Consider the following 20,974-nt stretch of genomic DNA (forward strand, 5'->3'; position numbering starts at 1 on the left):
ATCTCTAATCTTGCCACAAAGCACAAGCTTTAACATATGCGCATAGTTTAGCATAATTTAAGCGTGTTTTCTAAATTATTCGCAAGAAAAAGCAACACATACGCAAACGCGCCCGCACGAAGTGTAGGAAAAATTGCATAATTTCAGGGAGCTTAGCCTGCAGCCATAAGCGCATTTTGAGCAGCCTCAAAGAGCCTGAAAGAGTCTTAGCTAAAAGACGTTGCAGGCTGCGCCACTTGAAGCTCAACGCGTGCTGCTTATGTTAATTTACATGTCTGATGGCCCCAAAGCTAGGTCTAAGGATCTGCTCACCTGCAGGCGCAGCTGGAGGCGTGGCAGGCAGCTTGCGACTAATGCATAAATTCCCAGGCATCAAATATATATATTTATATATATATATTTTGTGTATATAAAATATGGATATCTAATATGTAAGGCAATGTAATGTCTATGCATTTGCTAGGGGGCGGCCACGCCCAACTCTTTGAAAGCCTCGCATGAGCAGCCGCGCGTGTTTTATGGCAAAACAAAATGAGTTTCTTGCATGCCTGCCTCCCAGCCGTTGCGCTGATGAAGCCCAATGCAACTGCATTAGGCCTCCCCAAAGAGTTTTGCTGAGAAAGGCTTGGAGAGAGAGAGGGGGGCGAGATGGAAATGGCTTTTACCTGACTGGCAGGTGGGCACCATAATTGAGCTCAAAATAGTTTGCATAAAAATGCAACTTGTCACATATCCTGCACATTTCTATTTAGTTTTGAACATTTACCGCCGCCGTCGGCTCACATTGCAAATTGTTTGCGGCTTATCCAGCCTATGGCATCTCTTCTCTCTCATCTCCCTTCTTCTCACTCTCTCTCGCCCCCTCTCTCTCTCTCTCTCTCTCTTATTGCTGGTATTTGGCTGTTGTGTAAGCCCGTGTTGTGCCATATAAATAACGACATTGTTACGGCACCCCACGAGCTTCTCACAAAATGGCTGGCAATTTGTTTTACCTGGCGATTGTTTGAATTTATACTGCGTAATGCAACTTTAATTGAAATGCAATCAAGCGTCGTTTAATGTTGCGTGCGGGCCACTAAACTAGTTGGCTAATTGCGCTTTGGTTGTGCAACCATTATGGCTAGATGCGTTTGCGATAAGCTAAACTATCTAAGTCTTTAATCAAATATCTTTAAATATTGTTCGTATTACTACTTTTCGAATTTTTTGTACAATTATTGAAGATAATTATTCGAATTTTCATAATGATTAGTATTAATAATAATTTTATTGTCAATTTTTTCATAAGTATTATTTTTATTATTTCTGATAGTATTATTCTTCATCTTGTTATCATTTCAAATATTATTATTATTATTTTTTAATATTGTTATTAAATATGTTTTCATTACTTTCCGCTCAGCGTTTCAAATCGAAATGTATATATTAGTATTATGATTGTTATTGTTATTATTTTAATTATTATTATTATTGTAATATTTGTAAAGTATATAATTGTTGTTAATCTATGGCTGGCACATTTAAGAGAACCTAATCTATTTACACAATATCTTGTAGCTTAAAGAGTTCAGAAACAGATCAATGTTTACGTCGTCGCCTACGTATATGAAGCCCTAATTATGTGATGTGAAATAGACACCCTTAAAATCGTCTTTCAGTACCTCACAGTTTACTGGGGTGTAAACAATTTCGCTGGTCAAGTGGGCAAGGATGCGCAGTCGGTCGTTATGGTGACTCGAGCGTCTGTCACAAACTCAAGACACACCCAGACTACATAAGGGAGTACAATTTCGCACTTACTTAGGAACAGTCATCATCCTCAATAGAATTGTGCTTTGAGACAACTCAACCCAGTTTGCAATATCCCAAGTCCAAGTCCGATACAGCTTGTTATATTAATATACCAAAGACTGTGTTTCGTTTAGCATATTGAAAAAAACGACTGGCTCTATATGATAACATCATTTTCTGTTTTAATAAAAAGTTTGACAACAAAATTTATTCTGCCTGCTGTTTATTAGGCTAGCAAAACATGCCAACAAGTACAATATTAAAAGACCACAAAAAATACCACACTAAAAGAAATCTTGACCCATTTTCTTGACTCGGCATAAATCACTGATGCATTTTAAGGCATGTCTGTGGTCCTGCGCATATTAACAAGCCTAACTCATAAATGTAAAGAAAAACATGCATGGAAGACTAGAAAAGTTGTACAAATAAGATGATACAAAGCACAAATACAAGAGCAAAAAGCGACAAGAACAATAAGATAGAAAAAAAACTGGCACATATAATCAGGACACGTGCCATGGCGTCAGTCTGTGGCCGCGGGGCTTTTACCAAAGTCAAATAAAGCCCAAGAGAGGCCCAGACTGAGAGTCAGACAGAAGGTTTCACATATGTCTGCATATGCGTGCGTGTGTGTGTTTTTGTCTAACAGAAAGCCCAGCAGAATCACACACTCACACACACGCACACACACAAATGCACATGAAGAATAAGGGTCGGCTGTCGCCTCCTCGTAGAACTTTGGCTTTGTTTGCTTGCCGGATGCGAAGCTGGCGCCATTTTGTCGCCGCTGGACATTGGTCCCGATTGTGTAAAGCGTTTACAAAACTCAACATAAATGCTGCAAATGGCTGAAAATTGTTTAAATAAATTTACTTAGCTTTGTCTTTACTCTGCATTTATATCCTGGCGCTAAAAGCCTCGAGAAATTTATTAAAATCAACCGCATGTCTACACATGTTAATGCGTGTGGTGGGATAACAAATATGTAGATATTTATTTTAATTTAAACAAAAATTGATTTATTTTAAACGGAGTTCTTAGTTAACAAAGGGAAAACAAACAGATATTGGAATCAAAGTAGATAAACGTTAATAATGAGAATAATAATATCCGCGTCAGGCAAATCTCCCAGTTTTCCTGCTGACACCTTCTTGGGGCTGCATACACCTTATAAATCTATAGCAGGTTTAATTCTTGAATCACGCCTTCTAAATTGCTGTTTATTGAAATGACTTCACATGTCTTCTTCAGATGTCATATAAGCCATTTCCACCTTTTTTTACATGAGCAGGATTGGCTTCAATTAAATTGCATTTGCCGCTGCATTTTTGTTGTCATGTGTGCAGGAGCAAGTTGAAAGGATAAGGGCAAGGGCTAGGGATTCCTTTTACGCATTATTATTTAACTAACAAGTAACTAGAAAAGTTTTAATACTTTGGTAACTTTCGCTTTAAATTGTTCGCAGCGCAAAGGACAAAGTGGCGCAAAGATGTCGACGACAGTCGACTGCAGCCGCAAGAGATGGGCCAAGGGGTGGCTGTCAGGGCGAGCGGGGTCAAAGAGCAGGAGAGACAAAACTATGCTTAAATTAAATAAGATAAAATCTTATAAAAATGAAAATAGTTTGCCAGCGTGTGGCCGCCACAGTGGCAGAGGAGGCGATCTCTTCGGTTATCCTGGTATCCGGGGTTAAAATATTTAAAACAAAAATTTATTCATTAAATAGTTGACAGCTTCTTTGGTAGCCCTTTAATATCCGAATACTTGTGGCTGATTGACTTAACAGCTACAAAATATGAAAAAATACAAGGCTGTCATGTTCTGAGAGTTGTTTGTGACATATATTAAGCCTGAGCCCTTCATGTTGCCATGTTGTCTGGTCTTAAGTCTTAGAATATAAATCCTGTTGACAATTGCCGCAAATTACATTGTATATAATATAATGAAAAGCGAGAGAATAAAGAAATGTAATAATATTCAGTGTCGGATTAAGCAAAGGAACATTTTAAATAAAAGTTGAAATTTCAATCTTTTTATATACAGCAAAACAGTTTGTGCTGTCTGAGTTTTGATCAACATAAGCTATCTGAGTTTTTGTTCTGCTGTTGAATGAAAAGTTCAACTGGCAAATGTGCAAAATTAGTTTCAAACGGTTTAATACAACTTTTCTGTTTGCATTCTTTGGATGGAACATAGGTGGCAAGTACATAACCTCTCTCTTTTTGTAGAAAAAACAGACGAAGTACATTTTTCGTTGCGTTACACACAAAAATAAACTTATTTGTGTTACAGGCATCGTCTTACTATGCGATTCTCATGAGTTTACGGAAGGTTAACGGCTTTCAAGCTTTAATTATAAATGTTGTTATAAGCTGATAGGAATTATCTTAGGATATTCTAATAAAGGCACACATTTCTCTCTCTTCTCGACCATTCAACCTCACTTTGTTTCCAACAAAAAGAAACATATTCTTACGCATCGCCTTACTATGCAATTCTTGGGTTAGGTATAGGGTTTTCGATTACATTACGATTTACATAATGTGTTGGCTAAAAAGTTGTATCTCTTTAATTATAGCCCTCCTTGCTTCCCTGTTTACACCTGGCTAATGTAAGATTTAGTATAAGCTATAACTAAAACTCATGTGCTATATTCTTGTTTAATTAATTAGAGTACCCTTTACTATAGCTTAATTAACATATAAAAGTTTGACATTTCTCGACGTCTCGTTATTTTAGTTATAAACCAAAATACTTTATAACATTTAGCATGTGCAAAGATTCAACTTAAATTTCATCTCTGCATATTTTTATATATGCTACGTACATTTTATACACTTACTGGAATGCAAACTATTTTCGCTTGAATGCTTTTGGCTACAACGTTCCAGAGAGAAAAAAAAAAACGTAAGATAACAGAGGTGTAAAAAATATTAAAAGGCAGCACAAGCTGGATGCACTAATTAAGCCAGCGAAATGTGTCTGGTAATCAACAACTTTTCGTTGACTGCCTTTTTTGTTTGCTTTGTAATGGAAAAAGTTAGTAAAATATAAATTTCTGTGATTTAGTTTCGCATGCGACACAGCTCAAGGTAAAAAACTGTAGCGAATATTCAGTGACACCTTTGTTGTAGATTGGCCCCAATAAAATGGCCATTGATATGCGACTAAACTGTCAAATGCAAATATGCCAAGGACAAACGTAGTACCCTCAATGCTATGCAATATGCTGTTGGCTCATGACAATGACAAGTCAAAGGGGCCAGACAGGCGGAAGTGTTCGCCAGGACACGCGCCACGGAAGTTGGCTCTCACACGCACACACAAGTGCAACCAGCTGCAGCCCCTTGCTGAGCATTGTTCTACTGCGTGCATCGCTTGGACAACTTCAGCTTGTCCATCGTCCCAGGAACGTGGTACATGGGGTACATGGGGGTCAGTCTCAGGCCCAGGTTATTTGTGGTACGCACTCATCGGAAGTACGCACAAAAGTTGCACTCAAACGCCGTCAAGGGCTGCTGCCAGCTACCTGAGTTCACACGTTGGTCAAAAAGTTTACATAACCTACGGTCTTATATTACACAAAACAACAAAAATGAGACGGGTATAAAGTACAAACAACGTTCAATTTAAATTTCAATAAAATATATAAGCTTTACGGAAGTTAGATCCGTAAACTTTAGGCACAGCGTTTAACTTGCCCCACTGGGCAAAGTAGATCAAACAAATTTTAATTATTATTCATTAATTATTAATTTTACTTATCGATAATGCCATTGCATCGGCTAAATTAAGGCTGTAAGACCATGTTGCACAGTGTCATTCGGGTTTAACGGCAAGTATGTCAATCAAGAAGAATTTGTGTCCGAAATTCCGGTAGATTTTATTGAGTTAATTAGTAGCTGAACGCAACTTTGTGTTACATCACACAAATTGGCCTTAAGCTGGGCCTTATCAAGCGAACCATACAGAAATTTACGAAATTTCCCGCCCACCGCACATAACTCACGGGGCTCAGGTTATTAGCGTAATGCAGCCGCGATTGTCGCAGCAGGATGAGGAATAACTCAAGGAGAACTCAGAGCCAGAGCCACAGAGATTGCCATGTGCATAAACGCAACGTGTGCAGCATATAACACTGACAAATGGCTCAGTGGCTGGCCCGGCAACCCGACAACCCGGCGAACCGGCAACTGGCAACTGGCAACTTGGAAGTTGGAACTGGCTGGTTTAGCATTTGCATTTGAAATTTATAAGCAACCATAACTATGGGCGCATAACCCGCGCCAGTCTCAGTTCCAGCATTCAGTTGCACATTTTGCAAACGAAAATTGCCATTATTCCCGGCTTTTAAGTAAAATGCGCGACGAACTGTGGCGAGAGAAGTGTTTAAAATATTATAAGTACGTATACGCAATGTGGCATAAGAAATGGAGCAGAGCATGGCTAAGGAAAGGCCATTTGATAAGACTGGTCCCAACTAAAAACGTGAAAAGCCTGCAGCTTAAATATTTAAATACGAGATAGCTTTACATTAAAACCGCCTCACATCAGATATTTATAGACCAATCTGTTAGTGTAGTAATTCAAGATGATATCCAATCAAAACATAAAAACCCTTTAACCAACTTTGCGTTGACAGTTGGCTCATAAGATATTTAGTTCTCTTGGCGCACCAGCTGTGCGAGGGCGAAGTAAAAGCACTTCATCATAATAATAGCTCTTCACTTGTTTATTAAAACCTTAAGCGCATAAACAATAAATTCTATTTTAGTGTGCAAATAAAATGCAAACATAAATATCTTTATGATCCAATAGCAAATTGGCGCATAATTTATGTTTGCAGATGACACAACAAAATTGTCCAAAAAGGAAGAGCTGGCACACACACACACACACACACTTGCACAGAAAATTAAAAGCAATTTCCTTTCCGCCTTAACTTATATCCTTATGTGGAAGGATGACGCTTAAGAGTTAAGTGTACAAATTTTAACTTGACATTCGCGAAAGTTTTCACGAACAGACAATTGACATTCATTTTGGCGCAGAAATTCGCCTTTTCGCCATTTCGCCATTTCGAATGTGTCAAAGAGTGGGCGCGTTAATGGGTGATAAAAAAAGCACAAAAAGTAAAAAAAAAAATGTATAACGACTCACTGAGTAAAAATGAAGAATGAGAAAAACTTTTATTTCACATAAAAATTCTTATTTGCCAAATTTATATTTTAATGTGATGCGCGTTGTCAAAGTGAAACTTTGTGCCAAAGCGAAAACAAAAAAATGAACCCTTTAATTTACTATATTTTTTTACGATCTACACAAAATTATTTATTTTTTTTATATATGTTTGTTTCGTGTTGTTATTGTTCATGAAATCTTACTTAAAAGGCGGAATTGTTATTAACAGTTAAATCAAACGGAGCTTAAAAATAGAGTTGGCCATTTCTACCATTAAAAAAAGTGAATTGAACTTTTTAAATAGAAAAAAAAAATTAAATCAAATTACATTTTTTAAATGAGCTTTGCTTTTGCAAATTAAATTTGCCTTTATGTTAAATAGATGTGAAAAAGATTTCAGGTGAATATTGCGATTGTATAAAAATGGAAATGCGAGCATATCACATAAGTATATATATTTGAATATTTATGCAAAATAAATGATTATAGAGCGCCGCAGAATTTGCATAAAAAAATGCCAACTTCGGGCTGAAGTGCATAAAAGCGGCACTAGGGAGCAAGTATAGAGCTTATATTATGGCATCTATGCGTATAAAATGACACGTTTTAACACTTGCAGTCACACACACACATTCAAACGGCAAGGGAGAGAAAGAGAGAGAGAGAGAGAGAGTGTGTGAGCTGAAAGAGAGAGAGAAAGGGGAAGCAGTCATGGGGTCGGCAGTTAAGAAGTTGATTCGACTCGTGGAGAATACGGCGAGAGTGCATATGAACCATAAACCGCATTTTAACGTACATCGGATGGAGTGTCACAGGGGCATAAAAGTGCAACAAGCTCCATTTGAACCTAATATTTGGTGGCATGCAACTTAAAGGTAGAACTTTCGGCAGATATATGTCAGCTGCATCAGTTTAAATTCTAGTTTTGTGGCTAACACAACTGTCAATTCGATGGCGAAAACAAACACGCAATTATTTTGCAATATCTTTGAAATTAACAAACCTTTTCCTGTCTTAGCTCTCGTCTGCGCCTTCTAACTCGATTATCTGGGGTGTCTTGTGCGTCGAGGGTTAAAAAAGAAATGAAACGTTATCAATGTGGCACGAGTGGCAGTTTTGTGGCCAACGGTGAAATGAAAGCAAATGTAAAACAGAGAGGATATACTGTAAAATGCATGAGGAAAATCACAGATAGCTGAAAAAACAAATCCCGAGGAAAGTCCCTACGGTTAGGATAACATGTTGAAAATATTCAACAATTCAAATTGAGCAAAAATACGTACTATGTATGCCAGTGTTGATTTGATTATTAATCAAAAAGCATTTGAGTGCGATATTCAACACCTGAATTTTTTGCGTAAAAAAGTGCAGATTTAGAAATAAGAAAAAAATCATTTCTGAAAAGTAAATGAAAAACTTCTTGATTCTTGCTTTTGAAATGCGTTAACAGACCATTTTCCCATATTTTCCAATGCGATTAACACAAAAATAAAGTTGAAGTAGACGATTTCCGACCATTTGCAGTCGAAAAATTGTCGTTCATTAAACCTTTGATCCGTATTTTCCTTGCAAGAGCGCTGCATTTTGTGAAAAGTGTATTTCGAGTTCATTTTAATGATATTTTAGAAAAATAAATTTGAGGGGTTTAATTAATTTTCACAAAGTTCTTTGAGAAAGAGTTGTAGGTCGATCGGAAGAACAACAAAAAGTGTCATACAACGTTTTTCGCTTATTCCCCACAATTGCGGGTAGAATTTTCCAAAAACCCGTCATACCTTAATCAAATAAGGAATTACAGTTACAATATCGGTTTTCATTATATAGATATAGATGATCGTATAGATATATTTCACAGGGGACACATATATTTCCTTTAAAGCAAATAAGGAATGCTCTAAAAGTATGTGCCACTTAAAGCATTTTACCAGCATCAAATTGATATATTATTCTCTTACGCTGCCCTCGTTTGAGCCCATTCGAGTGCGAGTGGCAAGCGGTGAAAATCTGCCCAATTCGTTGCTTTCATTACGTGCTTCCTGTTGATGGCCAAGCAGAAGGCAGGCGACACCTCAGCCAAACCCAACAGCCAGAACCGGCTGCAACTACTGAGCTGGTCAACATTTAGCTAACTATTTTTTGCACATCCCGCCACAATCGTGTTAGCTTTTGCTTTTGCAGCTCGCTTGTAAATTAAGCAATTTGAAATGTTGCCCGCAGCTACCGAAACCCGTACTTGGAAAACGACCAAATCCACAAAGCGTTCGCCCACAACCTGTGTGCGGGAGTGTCACTGCTTTAATCGCTGTTGTAGCTGCTTGTAACTTGGACAACAGCAGCAACAACAACAACAACAACAACAATATAAACAACAAAAAGCACAACAACAACAGCTACAACCACAACAGCCGTAAAGATAGCAGCTACCATACTATGGCCAAGAACTATGAAGGAGTCGATGGCCACTAAACTACTTTTTCCATTGCCATTTTTTAAACTTTTTATACCCTTGCAGAGTGTACTAATATTTTTTAACAGATTTTGTAACGCTTGGTAGAAAGGAAGCAAAAAAAAGTAAAAAGATATGTACAAGTTCATAATATTTATATATTCTTGAACATGTCTGCATGTTTCTATGTAAACTAGTCTCTCTTGGGAAATATCTTTCCTTCTTATATTCGTCATTGTGTTGCAGTCAAAAACATGGTCGGACATCTATATCATATATATAGCTGACATAGAAACGATTTATAAAAAGAAAAGTTCTTAATAGTTTCACTTCTTATAAATGTGAAACCTTTTATGGGCTTCGGATTACTATAACATATAGCTCTATAGGAGGAATCAGTGCATGATGACGTTTTACATGCAAGATATATATCTTAAGGTTTTTTTACAAGGTTTTTCTTTCTTTTCAAGTATGTAAAAATATAGGTAATAGGAATAATCGTTCGAATAGAAAGCTTGCAAGGGTATTCAATTGTCGGATTACTGCCGATAGATGTAAGTTCGTTGTTTTTTTGTTTTGTTTTTTTGTTTTTGATTACCTCCCTGCTGCGCGCTGGCCATTTGCTCTACGGTTAGCCAAGGCGAGTTGGTCTGTCCGCAAAGCTGCCGTAGCCAGCCATTTTAATTTCACTTTACGGTTTTCAAACACAAAATCCTTTTGCCACTATACAACACATACACACACACCCACACACTTGAGAACAGAAGTAAAGAGAGCAAGAGGAGAGAACTGGCAGGAGAAAGCGAGGAATGGCCAACCAGGTGCGACTAGGACTCGTTTTTTATCGCCTTTGTCTGTATGTTAGAGAATGGCTTGGGTTTGGGTTGCGAGCATTGCTATTAAAATTGAAATGTGAAATTAAATAGTTTCGCCCCTTTAAGAGACGCACAAAACAGTGGGAGTAAAGAGAAGAGAGAAAAAATCTCAGGGAGTGTTGGTAAATCAAGGTGCAGCTAGTCAGGCTCATTTGTTAGCATCAATTACAAAAACAATTGGCTGTAACGAAGACGAATTAAGAGCATTAAAACAAGTAGATATTAACTGCTTTTAATCAAAATAATTATGTTTTAAGGTAAAAATAATCGAATTTAATTGGAGAATAGTCGCAGCAATTGCAGACAATAATTGCTTTTCCACGAATATCGAACATTTGCGTGTAAAAGGAATTTATGCTTAACAGAAATTCAACAGAAAATGTAACTTAATATATTATATAAATATTTAACTTAATTGCTCGCTGTCGAATCGGCAATCAAAAAAATATATCCATTTAAAATTATAATTGTGCCCAAGAGTTGCGGACAAAAAATGCCTGGCAAAATGTATTCCAAGAGGAGGCATAAATAAATAAACAATCTTGGGCGCCATCTCAATTGTGTGTGACAATATTGTTCTTAATGATTTTTCATGGAATTCGCCAAACAACCAAAGAGCGTGAGTGGAAGTGGGATAAGGGGCAAACAGGCAGAGAAAGAGCGCGCTGGAATCTTGGTTTTAAATCTTTTCATTTTATATGTCTGCCACCACAAAAAATGTAAGAAAAATAAAAAAACAGAATGGAAACAGCATGGCCAAAAATTGTAAAGCATATGCGTGTGTATTGCCGAGCGAAATAACAACAAAGGATATGAAAAGTGTGGCTTAACAGAGCAGCATGAAAAGGATTTACTGAAGCAGCAGTCGACAGGATGGGACACAACAAACAGCAGCTAAAAAGAGCTAAAAAGCTGAAGAGGGCTGGACAGAGCAGGGCAGGGCAGGGCGGAGCGGTAAGGACTGCTGACCTATAAACTAAATGGCTGGCAAGTGTACAATGCAATTTATAATCAGGCTAAGAGCGCATTGTTAATGCCTGAAACATGGAATATCTTAATGCATCTGCTAATTAAACTGAAATCTAACGAGCTAAAAACTGCTGCTGACTGCAAAAGCTAATTAGCTTTGAAATACGCTACCAGATTCCACTTATTTATATTCAGAGCTGAATCGAAGCGCTCGATAAATGGGCAGCATCATCAACACGAAATGACCGCAAAAACTTTAACGACTAAATAACATCGAAAGGAAAAAAAAAAAAAAACAAGATATAAACCAAAGTGTGGCGTGTGAGCTGTACAAGTATAAGTTCGGCTAAAGTTGCGTTAAGAAATCAAAGTAACTTTCTTAGCTCGGTTTTCCACACGCTTCTCTGCCATTTTCTCCAAGTCTTTTTTCCTACTTTCCCTTCATCATCAACTGCTTTTCACTTATTGCAAACTTTTAGCAGAGCAGCCAACTTGTTCTGCCTGACCAGAGTAAATTTATTTTCAATACTCTGTAATACTATAAATTTAAACGGTGGCCACTGTAACTAACAGTAGACCTTTTGCCCTAGTACGGTGCTGTTTACAAACAAATGCAGTCACATAATATAAAATACAATTGCATTTACTTGGCTTCAGAATCGTACTTCCAAAGATGTGATATACTAACGCTTAAACTTGGTTCTTGCAAAAATTTATCGGGTTTTTTTGTTTATGCACGCAGAAAAAAACATCTCGAAATCTTATTTAAATTTAGAAATTTCGCTTTAAGGGAGAACAATTTTTATTAAACTAAAAATTTGTTTAAATTATACTAACATTAAATATTATTTTTGTTTTTTAATTATTAAACTTTAAATTTAAAATATAGCTATATTATTATTGTTTTTATATGTTATAATTATTTAATATTAATTTATTTTGATTTAGTCAAAATATTTTTGAGTGCACTTATAATAAAAAATATTTAAGCCTACAATTTCTTAAGAGAATTCAACGAATTCAACTTTATGGAAGGGACATAGTCGAGCCTTTTCTTTGGCGCCTTAGAATAGATTTGCAATGCAACTTTCTAGACTTTCCCTGAATATATATATAAATATTTTAATGGTTTTCCCTGATTTCTTCTCATGTTTAATTATATATATAATCCAATAATGTAGAGCATCTTAAATTCATTGTTTAACCCTTGCTCCTATATTTTGTATTTTAATACATGTTTTCGAAGTTAGCCAAAGGACAATGGCCGAATCATGCGTGTTATTTATGCGAGAGAACAGTTGATAAGTTCACAAGTTCGTAAGCGAAAAGATGAAGCAGATGCTGTAGAAAGTTGAGGTACGAGGTGTACGCTATTGCCGGCCAACTGCTGCACTTGGTTAATTAAAAAACTTTTGCTGGATATTTTATTAAATTTGCTTGCCTTGAACCAATTTATGACATAAAGCACTAGTACAACTAAAACTGACTCTTAACGAAAACTCTACTCCTAACTCCCCATTGCTGATGGTGTCATCCAACTGGGTGTCGCCTGTTGGGCTCGATTGGACTCCGCTTTGATGACCTCTTTAGACGCATTCTGGGTGGTGTTTGCCATGCCCTGTCTGGCGTGCCATTCGTCCGATTGATAAAATGTAAATCCATTTCTGGCTGCCATTTCGTATGCAGCCATCGGTCCGCTGGACCCAAAGTCATAAAGCAGCGGCTTTGGCCTCTCCACATCAATATATGCCAAAACTGGCGAGAATATCCGCCATATTTCGCACTGTTCGTCTGTGCGCATGAAGAGCATTTGATTGCCAGCAAAGATATCGAGCAATAGACTCTGATAATTATCGGGCACTGTTCTGTCCCGCAGCATAAGGTTAAGTTCCGTTTCCCTGAGGCACAGCTCTTGTCCTGGCCGCTTCAGCATCATGCGCATGAAGAGCTGCTCCCGCGGTGACAGGCGCAACACCAGCTCATTGGGTATGCTCAGTTTATTTTCACTGCGATCACATTCCATTGCCTTGTACTGCACTCGCACCTCCGTTTTGGTTTCGTTAAGGGCCTTACCGACGCGCAATATGAACGGCACGCTATTCCAGCGTTTGCTTTTGATCCGCAGCACAACCATCGCAAAGGTGGGCGTCAGGGACTCCTTGGGTATGTAGGCGTGCTGTGTATAGCCCACCTTGGTGGGATCGGTTTCCACGCCATTATTGCAATACTGTCCCAGTATGACATCGCTTATGTCAAGTGTTAGCACTTGCTTGAGCACCTTCAGCTTCTCGTCTCTCATGTCCTCCACATAGTTACTGTACGGCTGCTCTATGGTCAGCATGGCGAGCAACTGCATCATATCGTTGGTCATAATATCTCGTATGATGCCAAATTGATTGAAGTAGTCGGCACGTGCCTGCACCGGCTTCTCGCACTTCACACTTATCATGACCGCCGCAATATGCTTGTTATTCCACGTCTCTGACCAGATGTGATTGGTGAAACGTAATACGAACAGATTATGAATGACCTGTTTGCTTAGATAGTGGTCTATCATATAGATTTGTGATTCCTTGAACGTTTGACACAGCTGCGTCTGATATGGTTTATAGGTGAGCTCGTTTCTGGCAAATGGCTTCTCAACGATTACACGATTCCAGCCCGTCATCGACAGACATTTACGGCTGATATTGAGCGTCACATGATCAAAGACGATCGGCGGCAGGGCCAGATAGAAGATACGATTGGCCAGACTCATGTTGTGCCTGGTCTCCTGGCGCACCATTGCTGCTGTGAGTTCCGCATAATCCTGTGGGCTATCGTACATGCCCTGACAGCAATGCACATTGGACCAGAAGCTATTGTATTTTATTTGATCGCGATCCTTGCTCAGACCCATATAGGGTACACACTTGATGCGATATGTGCCGACCTCTAGATGGGTGCGACAGAATGTAAAAATTTTAGTGCCCTGCGGCAAACGATTATCGCGATAGAGTTGCCAGAGTGCTGGAAAGATTTTACTTAGCGCTAAACGACCCGAAGCGCCAAAAACAACAAACGAATAGGCGGTCTCATTATTGGGATCGATCGGTAGCATTTTCAGCGTTACAAATTTTCTATGACACAATTTTCAATTTTGATATTCCTATTGATTATATTTATTTTTTTGAAATTATTTTCATATTTTTTTTTCTTTTCGATACGATGAGAGTTAAATCAAAGTAAAGACAGAATATGGTTGAATACCAATTTTATTACAATCAGATGTGTTTAGAAATTCAAAGCTACTAAGTGCAACAAAAGTGCTCGTTTTTTCCATTATATTCATTTATCTACATTTTATATTAAAAACAATTAAGTGATTATTTTTTTTTTATTATCAGTACCAATAGTTTTATTATTATTAATATAATTATAATTATTAAAATTATTTTTGCGAATAGCCTAAAAATTTCAATCTGGACGTCTAGAGAAGAAGCTCAGACGCTTAAAATACTACATGTTAAATCATCATCATAATATTTATATTATTATAATTAAAATTATTATTATTATTATGATTTTTATAACCGCGATAAGCAACATTGTAGAAAGCATATAAATTGTAAGAAAAAGGTATTTTGATGCCTCCCTCAACACAAATCTAAAATCCCTTAATTTCGTTTTAGTGCACGACTTTATATTTGTATTTGCCGCAGACATATTGCATTTAGGGAAATAAAACAAATAATTTAATCCTTAACTGAACTTTACCTTAAAAAAAAACGAAGAAAAAGCTTATATCTACGCATTCTACTTTAAGCTATTTTCTATTTGTGGCAGGAGAAAATGTATCTTATGTGAACAAGTGTTCATTTTCAAAAAATCTTTCTCGCCAGGAAATTCCAACATTTAAAACGCATCAATTGTTCATTTCACAATTCCTTAAGCTTTTCGCCAGTGGGTCGCCACACGAAACTGGGAGAGAAGGCAAAGCCAAAGACATGGCCATTCCCTAAAGTTGGCTCTCAAAGAATATGACGCTGCAGGCGTCTAAGGAACCAGACAGGCAAACGTTTGGACAGAGCGCTTTAAGGAAAAGCTGCACAGTCGCCAGAAGATAACACGGAAAGAAGCCGGCGAACAGGAAGAGAGAAACGTGCAGCTGTTGAAAAAGCGGCAAAATCCAAGCTGCCAGTTGCATATAGGAGATTTTTCCCGCTGCTGTTGTTGTTGTTGTTGTTGTTGACTGCAATTCAAATTCAATCATTACAAATACCCTAAGCTTCCATTCAAGCACATTGGCAACCCGACGATGCTGCTGCCATTGAGGAAGAGGATGATGTTGATGATGATGCTGATGACTTTGCTGCGTTGCCATTTTCTTTGTGCACATGTTGTGCGGGCAGCTAATAGTCCAGTCACGCCCTACTCATTCTGGTTCTCGTCCAGGCATCAAAATTCAATGCCCCCATCGACATGATGGGGCACCTAATGGTTGCACGCTCGTGTCTATGGCAATTTGGTTTTAATCATTGTAGGCTGGCATTGTGACACCTAAGTGCAACGTGGCTCGGCCCTGTGCCCATTGTCCTGGCCTGGTGTTGGCCGCCTTTCTGATTGCCAGTGATAATTAAATTTCCTTTGAGCCTGCGGCAGTCTACAAATTGCAATATGCCAAAATAAAAACCTTTGCCTCCCTCTACACACACACACACACACACGCACACACACACCTCGTAGTAATTGCAAACAGTCTGCAGCTGGCGCTTCTGTGTGGTCCGCTCTAATCTCAACGCACAAAGCATGTTTTAAGCTTTTTGTTTTTCAAATTGAAGATTCTTGGCATCTCTTTTAAACGAGAACTAACGAAATGAATATATTTACTTGCCTTTGGCAATTTGCAAACATGTTTAAGGAAGAAGCATTCCAATAAAGAATATAATTTGGCCTGGCTAAATTTGCATGAATTCGATGCATTTCTGATAGCTTGAGTCTAGAAATATACTCAAGTACTGTGCTTTAAGAAATTTATGTTATTTAATTTATTGAGCATAAAAATTCCTTTAAGTATTTGGATAGCCCAAATTAAACATCGGTATGCTTAGGAAACATGGCCGAAGCTTGACTGTAGACGGTTAAGAAAAGTTTCAGAAGTGTGTAAAGGTTTGGGCCAAAAATAAAACCGATGCGCAAAATGCTCGAGCTGAGAGGATTTGACAGCTTAGATGAGATGGCGACCTTTTCTCTTATTAACTGTCGCCGCCAAGCATATAAAAATGAAATCCGTTCGAAGAGTTGACAACAACAACAAACTGGCAACACGTGCCACACGCAGCAAATCTCGTCTAATTCAGTGGCGTGCACATTGTTTTGTTATTATTTTTTTCACCAGCTTTTCAGGCCTACGGAAAGTCGGAACGTCGAAACGTCGAAACGTGCCTGTCAGACAGGAGCGCAAACAATACGCCGGCTCAACACGTTGCCTACAGCCACGCCCCAATAGAGGGCGGCCAGGGCTGAACATTGATTGTTGGCCCTACTAATTGGCTTGGTTCTGTGTTATTTTTTTTCCGGTTTTGTTTTGGTTCCTTTTGTTTTGGCGCAGTACGCGAAATGCTTGAAATCACATTACTTGGCATTTAACAAATGCGTTGACATTTCGAGCATTAGCACTGGGAGACGTGGCGTATGCGTAATATTTGTAATTACAGCTGGTAATTGAGGCTTAAACACAGACTAAAAGCATTAACATGAACTGGAATTGACATAAAGATTAATTGGAATAAAGATAAAGAACGCGTATTAAATATGTTGGCAAACTAATAACAATATAACAATAAGTTATGTTCTTGTGATATCTGCGCTGCTTCAGGTATCATAAATGCAAGTGCAAAGTAAACAAGCACAAAAAAAAACAATTGTGAATTTGTGGTTTATCTGAAAGCACTTCTGGCCTGGCTTTGTGACCTGAGCCTGCAACGGCACACTGCCGAGTCATTAAATAAATAGATATGAAAATATTTATGCCACGACACGCACAAGACAAATTGGCCATTGACCAATGGCCCGACCTTAGCCTAAAGCAACTCAGATTTGAGCTCAATGCCATTTGTTTTTGCAGCCAGAAAACTTAACAACTCCCAAAAGTATCTAACACAAACACACACACACACACACACACACACATATATATATATATATATATGTATATAAATCACACCGAAGTGTGCGTGTGTTTGCCGGAAATGTCTGTGTGAAAAATGTGCATAAAAAAAAAAACTTGGACGAGGCAAATTGAGAAAAGGAGCCGTTTAAAGTCAACTTTCGAATGAGCTGGCATTTAACTTGGCAGTAACTCAGCAGTAGCTTATGATGTGTGACAGTTGCCAAATTGAAAATGCTGTGAACAATGGCAATGAAACAGTTGTGGCACACAATTGCCACAGACGGACAGGCGGACAGACAGACAGACGGGCACGACACGACATTAAGATCATAATTGCCAAAAGACAGGGACATAATGTCGGTCCTTCCGAGACAGCCATACATGGACACACACACACACACACACACACACACGCAGGCTGCGGTTAGTTTGAAAGGCACAGATTGAATTACGAACAGGAAACACTAGGATAAGAACAAGAAGTGCCAGCTGTTTCGCTTGCTTGCACTTTATTGTGGTTTATTTGTTTTCATTTCCTTGGCTCGCTGGCACACATAAAATTTAATTAAATTGTTTTATTGCATGCGAGTAAATGGAATTCCTGGCCGTCCGCCAGTCTCAAGTCCGAACGTCAACCGCCACGCAAGCTTTGGCCTTTGCCTACCTAAACAAACGTTGACAACGGAATTTAGGCTCTGTCTCCAGCCAAAACCCAACCCAACCAAAGTCGGGGGTCGTATAATGAATAGAAGGCGCGTCAAATTTTAACGCATTTTTGTGTCTAATCTTTTATTAGCTTGCGTCGTGCTTCATTTTTTGCTCAACACAAAAAAAAAAAATGCGAAGAAAGGAGCCCGTCCGTTGTGTGTTTAACAATAAGATTGAGTTTTGTTTGCGGCAAGCGAAAGATAATATGCTCTTCCAGTCAAACCGAATAAGGTTTCTGATAATATCAGTTAATGGAGCCGAAAGATTAGTCAAATTATTTCACTCTACATAATTAATTCATAAAATTTAATAATCTCTCTACCAGACGCTTATATATTATGCGAGAAGTCCCAGCTCACTCATAAAAAAAAGTAGATAGAGATTTAAAAATTAATTAGTCCCTTGTTTATCATTTTACTCGCTTAGCTAAAAGACATTTAATTTTCTTTTTTAATGACTTGTTTAACTAAAAGCTCAAGTTAATACTCTGTTGTAGATATTCTATTTTAAAGCTTTTTCTTTCAAGCTTTTTCCTAGTTCTTTTATGGGAGACCTACAAATAATTCGGCTTGAATAGCCCTTCTTGGGACGTCTGCGTAGTGGAAATAATTGTCCTTTAAGTTTACAGTTCACAGGATTTCGACATACACTCACACTCACACACGCACACACATACACATGGCTTATCAAATAGCTGTGCACAAAACCATATTAAAGACAAATCACGATAGCCTGGGCAAGTGAATTCTTTTGTCCTGCTTTCGTTGAGAGATATTCCTTCAAACTGATTGAGTGGGGTATTTAGGAGTCACTCACAATTGAAAAGCAATTTCATACTTGTCTCAGTGTGTGCACAGAAAAAACCAGCTAGAGGCAATAGCAATGTCTAAAATATTGCGTATACGCCTCTTTAACCAAAAACTACCCCGAAAAAAAAAAACAAACAAAAATAAAAAGGTATATGCTCTTCAAATGAGTAGGGGCCAAATTGAAGACAAGTTAACATTGGGCTGGGCTTAGCCACAGCTCTTGAGGCTTTAAAAACACAAACAAATTTAAACTTAAACAATGAAGTTCATTATCATTATTAAAAGGCAAAGTGCACGTAATGTTTCGCAAACGAGGCCTCATTAAAATAAGCTTACCACCACCTCATTTTCCATCTGCCACCCTCTCTCGCCCTCCTCTTGTTGGTTAATTAATTTCTTAAATAATTCATGAACAAACTGAAACTGTAAGCCATTGTGGCAGCAGCCGCCACTAGTTACTGTTAGCAATTGACAGCAGCCCCAAATGACTTCCCATTTGAGTTGGGCTTTTATTTTTTTTTATTTTATTTTTTTTGTAGTATTAACTTTTTTCGGGGTAATTTGTGCTCTTTTATGACAGGCAACTAGGAGCTGACCTTTGCGTGCCGTGTGTGCGCCAAGCCACAGTTAATATTCTTAAAGCATTTAATCGACCGTTTATTCAAGTAAAAGTCAACATTTTTGAAGGCAAAGACTGGCCGAGAATTGAAATCTGACCTTGACAAATGGGGGCTATCTACATTTCATATTATATGTATGTACATTGTTATTGAATAATTAAAATATAAATTAACGTATTGCTACGCTGCAAATTTAAAAATAGTTTTCATTTAGTTTGCCGTTCTATGTGATTCTCACCAGTTAAGGTAAGGCTTACAAGTTGTCAAGCTTTGACTTTAAGTATTATATAAACAAGCTTTGTTTAGATGTTGACTATAACTATGCCTTACCATGCGATTCTCATGAATTAAACTGAGGGTTAATATTTCTAATACTGCCTTAGAAACTTTATCTTATCCTTATCTTTATCTTATCCATTTATCTCACTTTCACACTTTCTTCCTTGCTTCTACAATTATTTTAATTCGGTATTTATTTTGCTTTTTTAGCCATGTTGCCATAAAGAATACTTCACGAGAGGTCATGAAATGAAATTGGTAAGTGCATGCTTTCTAATATAACTTTATCATAAATATACCTATAATTTTTGTCCCAATATCCTTAATATCGTGCCAGCAAATAAATAGTAGGTGTATAAAGTGTATTCAAATAGCGCTTTGTATTTCAAATCAAAATTATTTTGTCATGCTTATTTCTTTGTGCATTGCAAAAAAAACACAAAGAAAAATTCAACTAGAAACAGGGAAAGCAATAGACAGAAAGAAAGAAATGGAGAAATACAGACAGAGACAGAGAGCGCACTCATTGGCATATCTACATATTTATGGTTCAATGCATCGGCAGAGCACACAGACAAATTGACAAACCGAGGGGCGAGTAGACCAAACAGATTATGCTGCGAAAAACAGTAGGGACGCAAAAGGATCCAGCTGCCAGCGGGAAATACCACTAAACTATGCCAAAGATGCCGATTCATTTGTGCCATATAGCACATTCGCAATAGCTACAACAATGTTGAGCCTTCACGTATATATGCACATTGTCATACACATACATACATAGAAACGGACATACATCCATATACGTTTGTGGCATGTGTTTCAACTATCGATCTTTTTGTGGCAACATTTGTAATTTGCAGCGCTTTACATTTGTTTATTCCTTGTGGGAATTTCAAAAATCTCATTCCAAACAAAAACAACGAAAGATGAGTTTAGAGAAATGGACAAATAAGAGAAAAATATATAGAGTTTTAGCTTAGAGTTTCCAAACACTTGCCATGATTTCAAGTAATGCTCAAATATTTTGTTATAAATATAAAGCGAATGTGACTAAGGGAGGATAGAGAGAAAATTGTCTATATACAAGCAATACATATTATGATATGTTGACTCCCATTAAACTTCATTGTGTACTTATT

General features: G+C 37.7%; 2 protein-coding genes across 2 annotated transcripts in view; one reads left to right on the plus strand and one right to left on the minus strand.

Annotated features, from left to right (window-relative positions):
* Oct-TyrR (Octopamine-Tyramine receptor) overlaps positions 1–20,974 on the plus strand; it is a 97,476-nt gene that overhangs the window by 37,118 nt on the left and 39,384 nt on the right. The window contains exon 4 of the mRNA XM_032434727.2: positions 20,043–20,090. The gene's annotated coding sequence lies outside the window, so the exon portion shown is untranslated. The remainder of the gene's footprint in view (positions 1–20,042; positions 20,091–20,974) is intronic.
* On the minus strand, positions 12,663–14,474 carry LOC6623581 (glucose-6-phosphate 1-dehydrogenase). The gene has a single exon (XM_002048284.4). The coding sequence runs from the start codon at positions 14,363–14,365 to the stop codon at positions 12,773–12,775; it is 1,593 nt and encodes a 530-aa protein (XP_002048320.1). The 5' UTR covers positions 14,366–14,474; the 3' UTR covers positions 12,663–12,772.

The sequence above is a fragment of the Drosophila virilis genome, chromosome 3 (assembly GCF_030788295.1).
Source record: "Drosophila virilis strain 15010-1051.87 chromosome 3, Dvir_AGI_RSII-ME, whole genome shotgun sequence".
In the NCBI taxonomy this organism is placed as follows: domain Eukaryota; kingdom Metazoa; phylum Arthropoda; class Insecta; order Diptera; family Drosophilidae; genus Drosophila; species Drosophila virilis.

Bases quoted from the DNA above. Each gene is read 5' to 3' on its own strand.
- LOC6623581 (XM_002048284.4), bottom strand. From the start codon at position 14,365: ATGCTACCGATCGATCCCAATAATGAGACCGCCTATTCGTTTGTTGTT.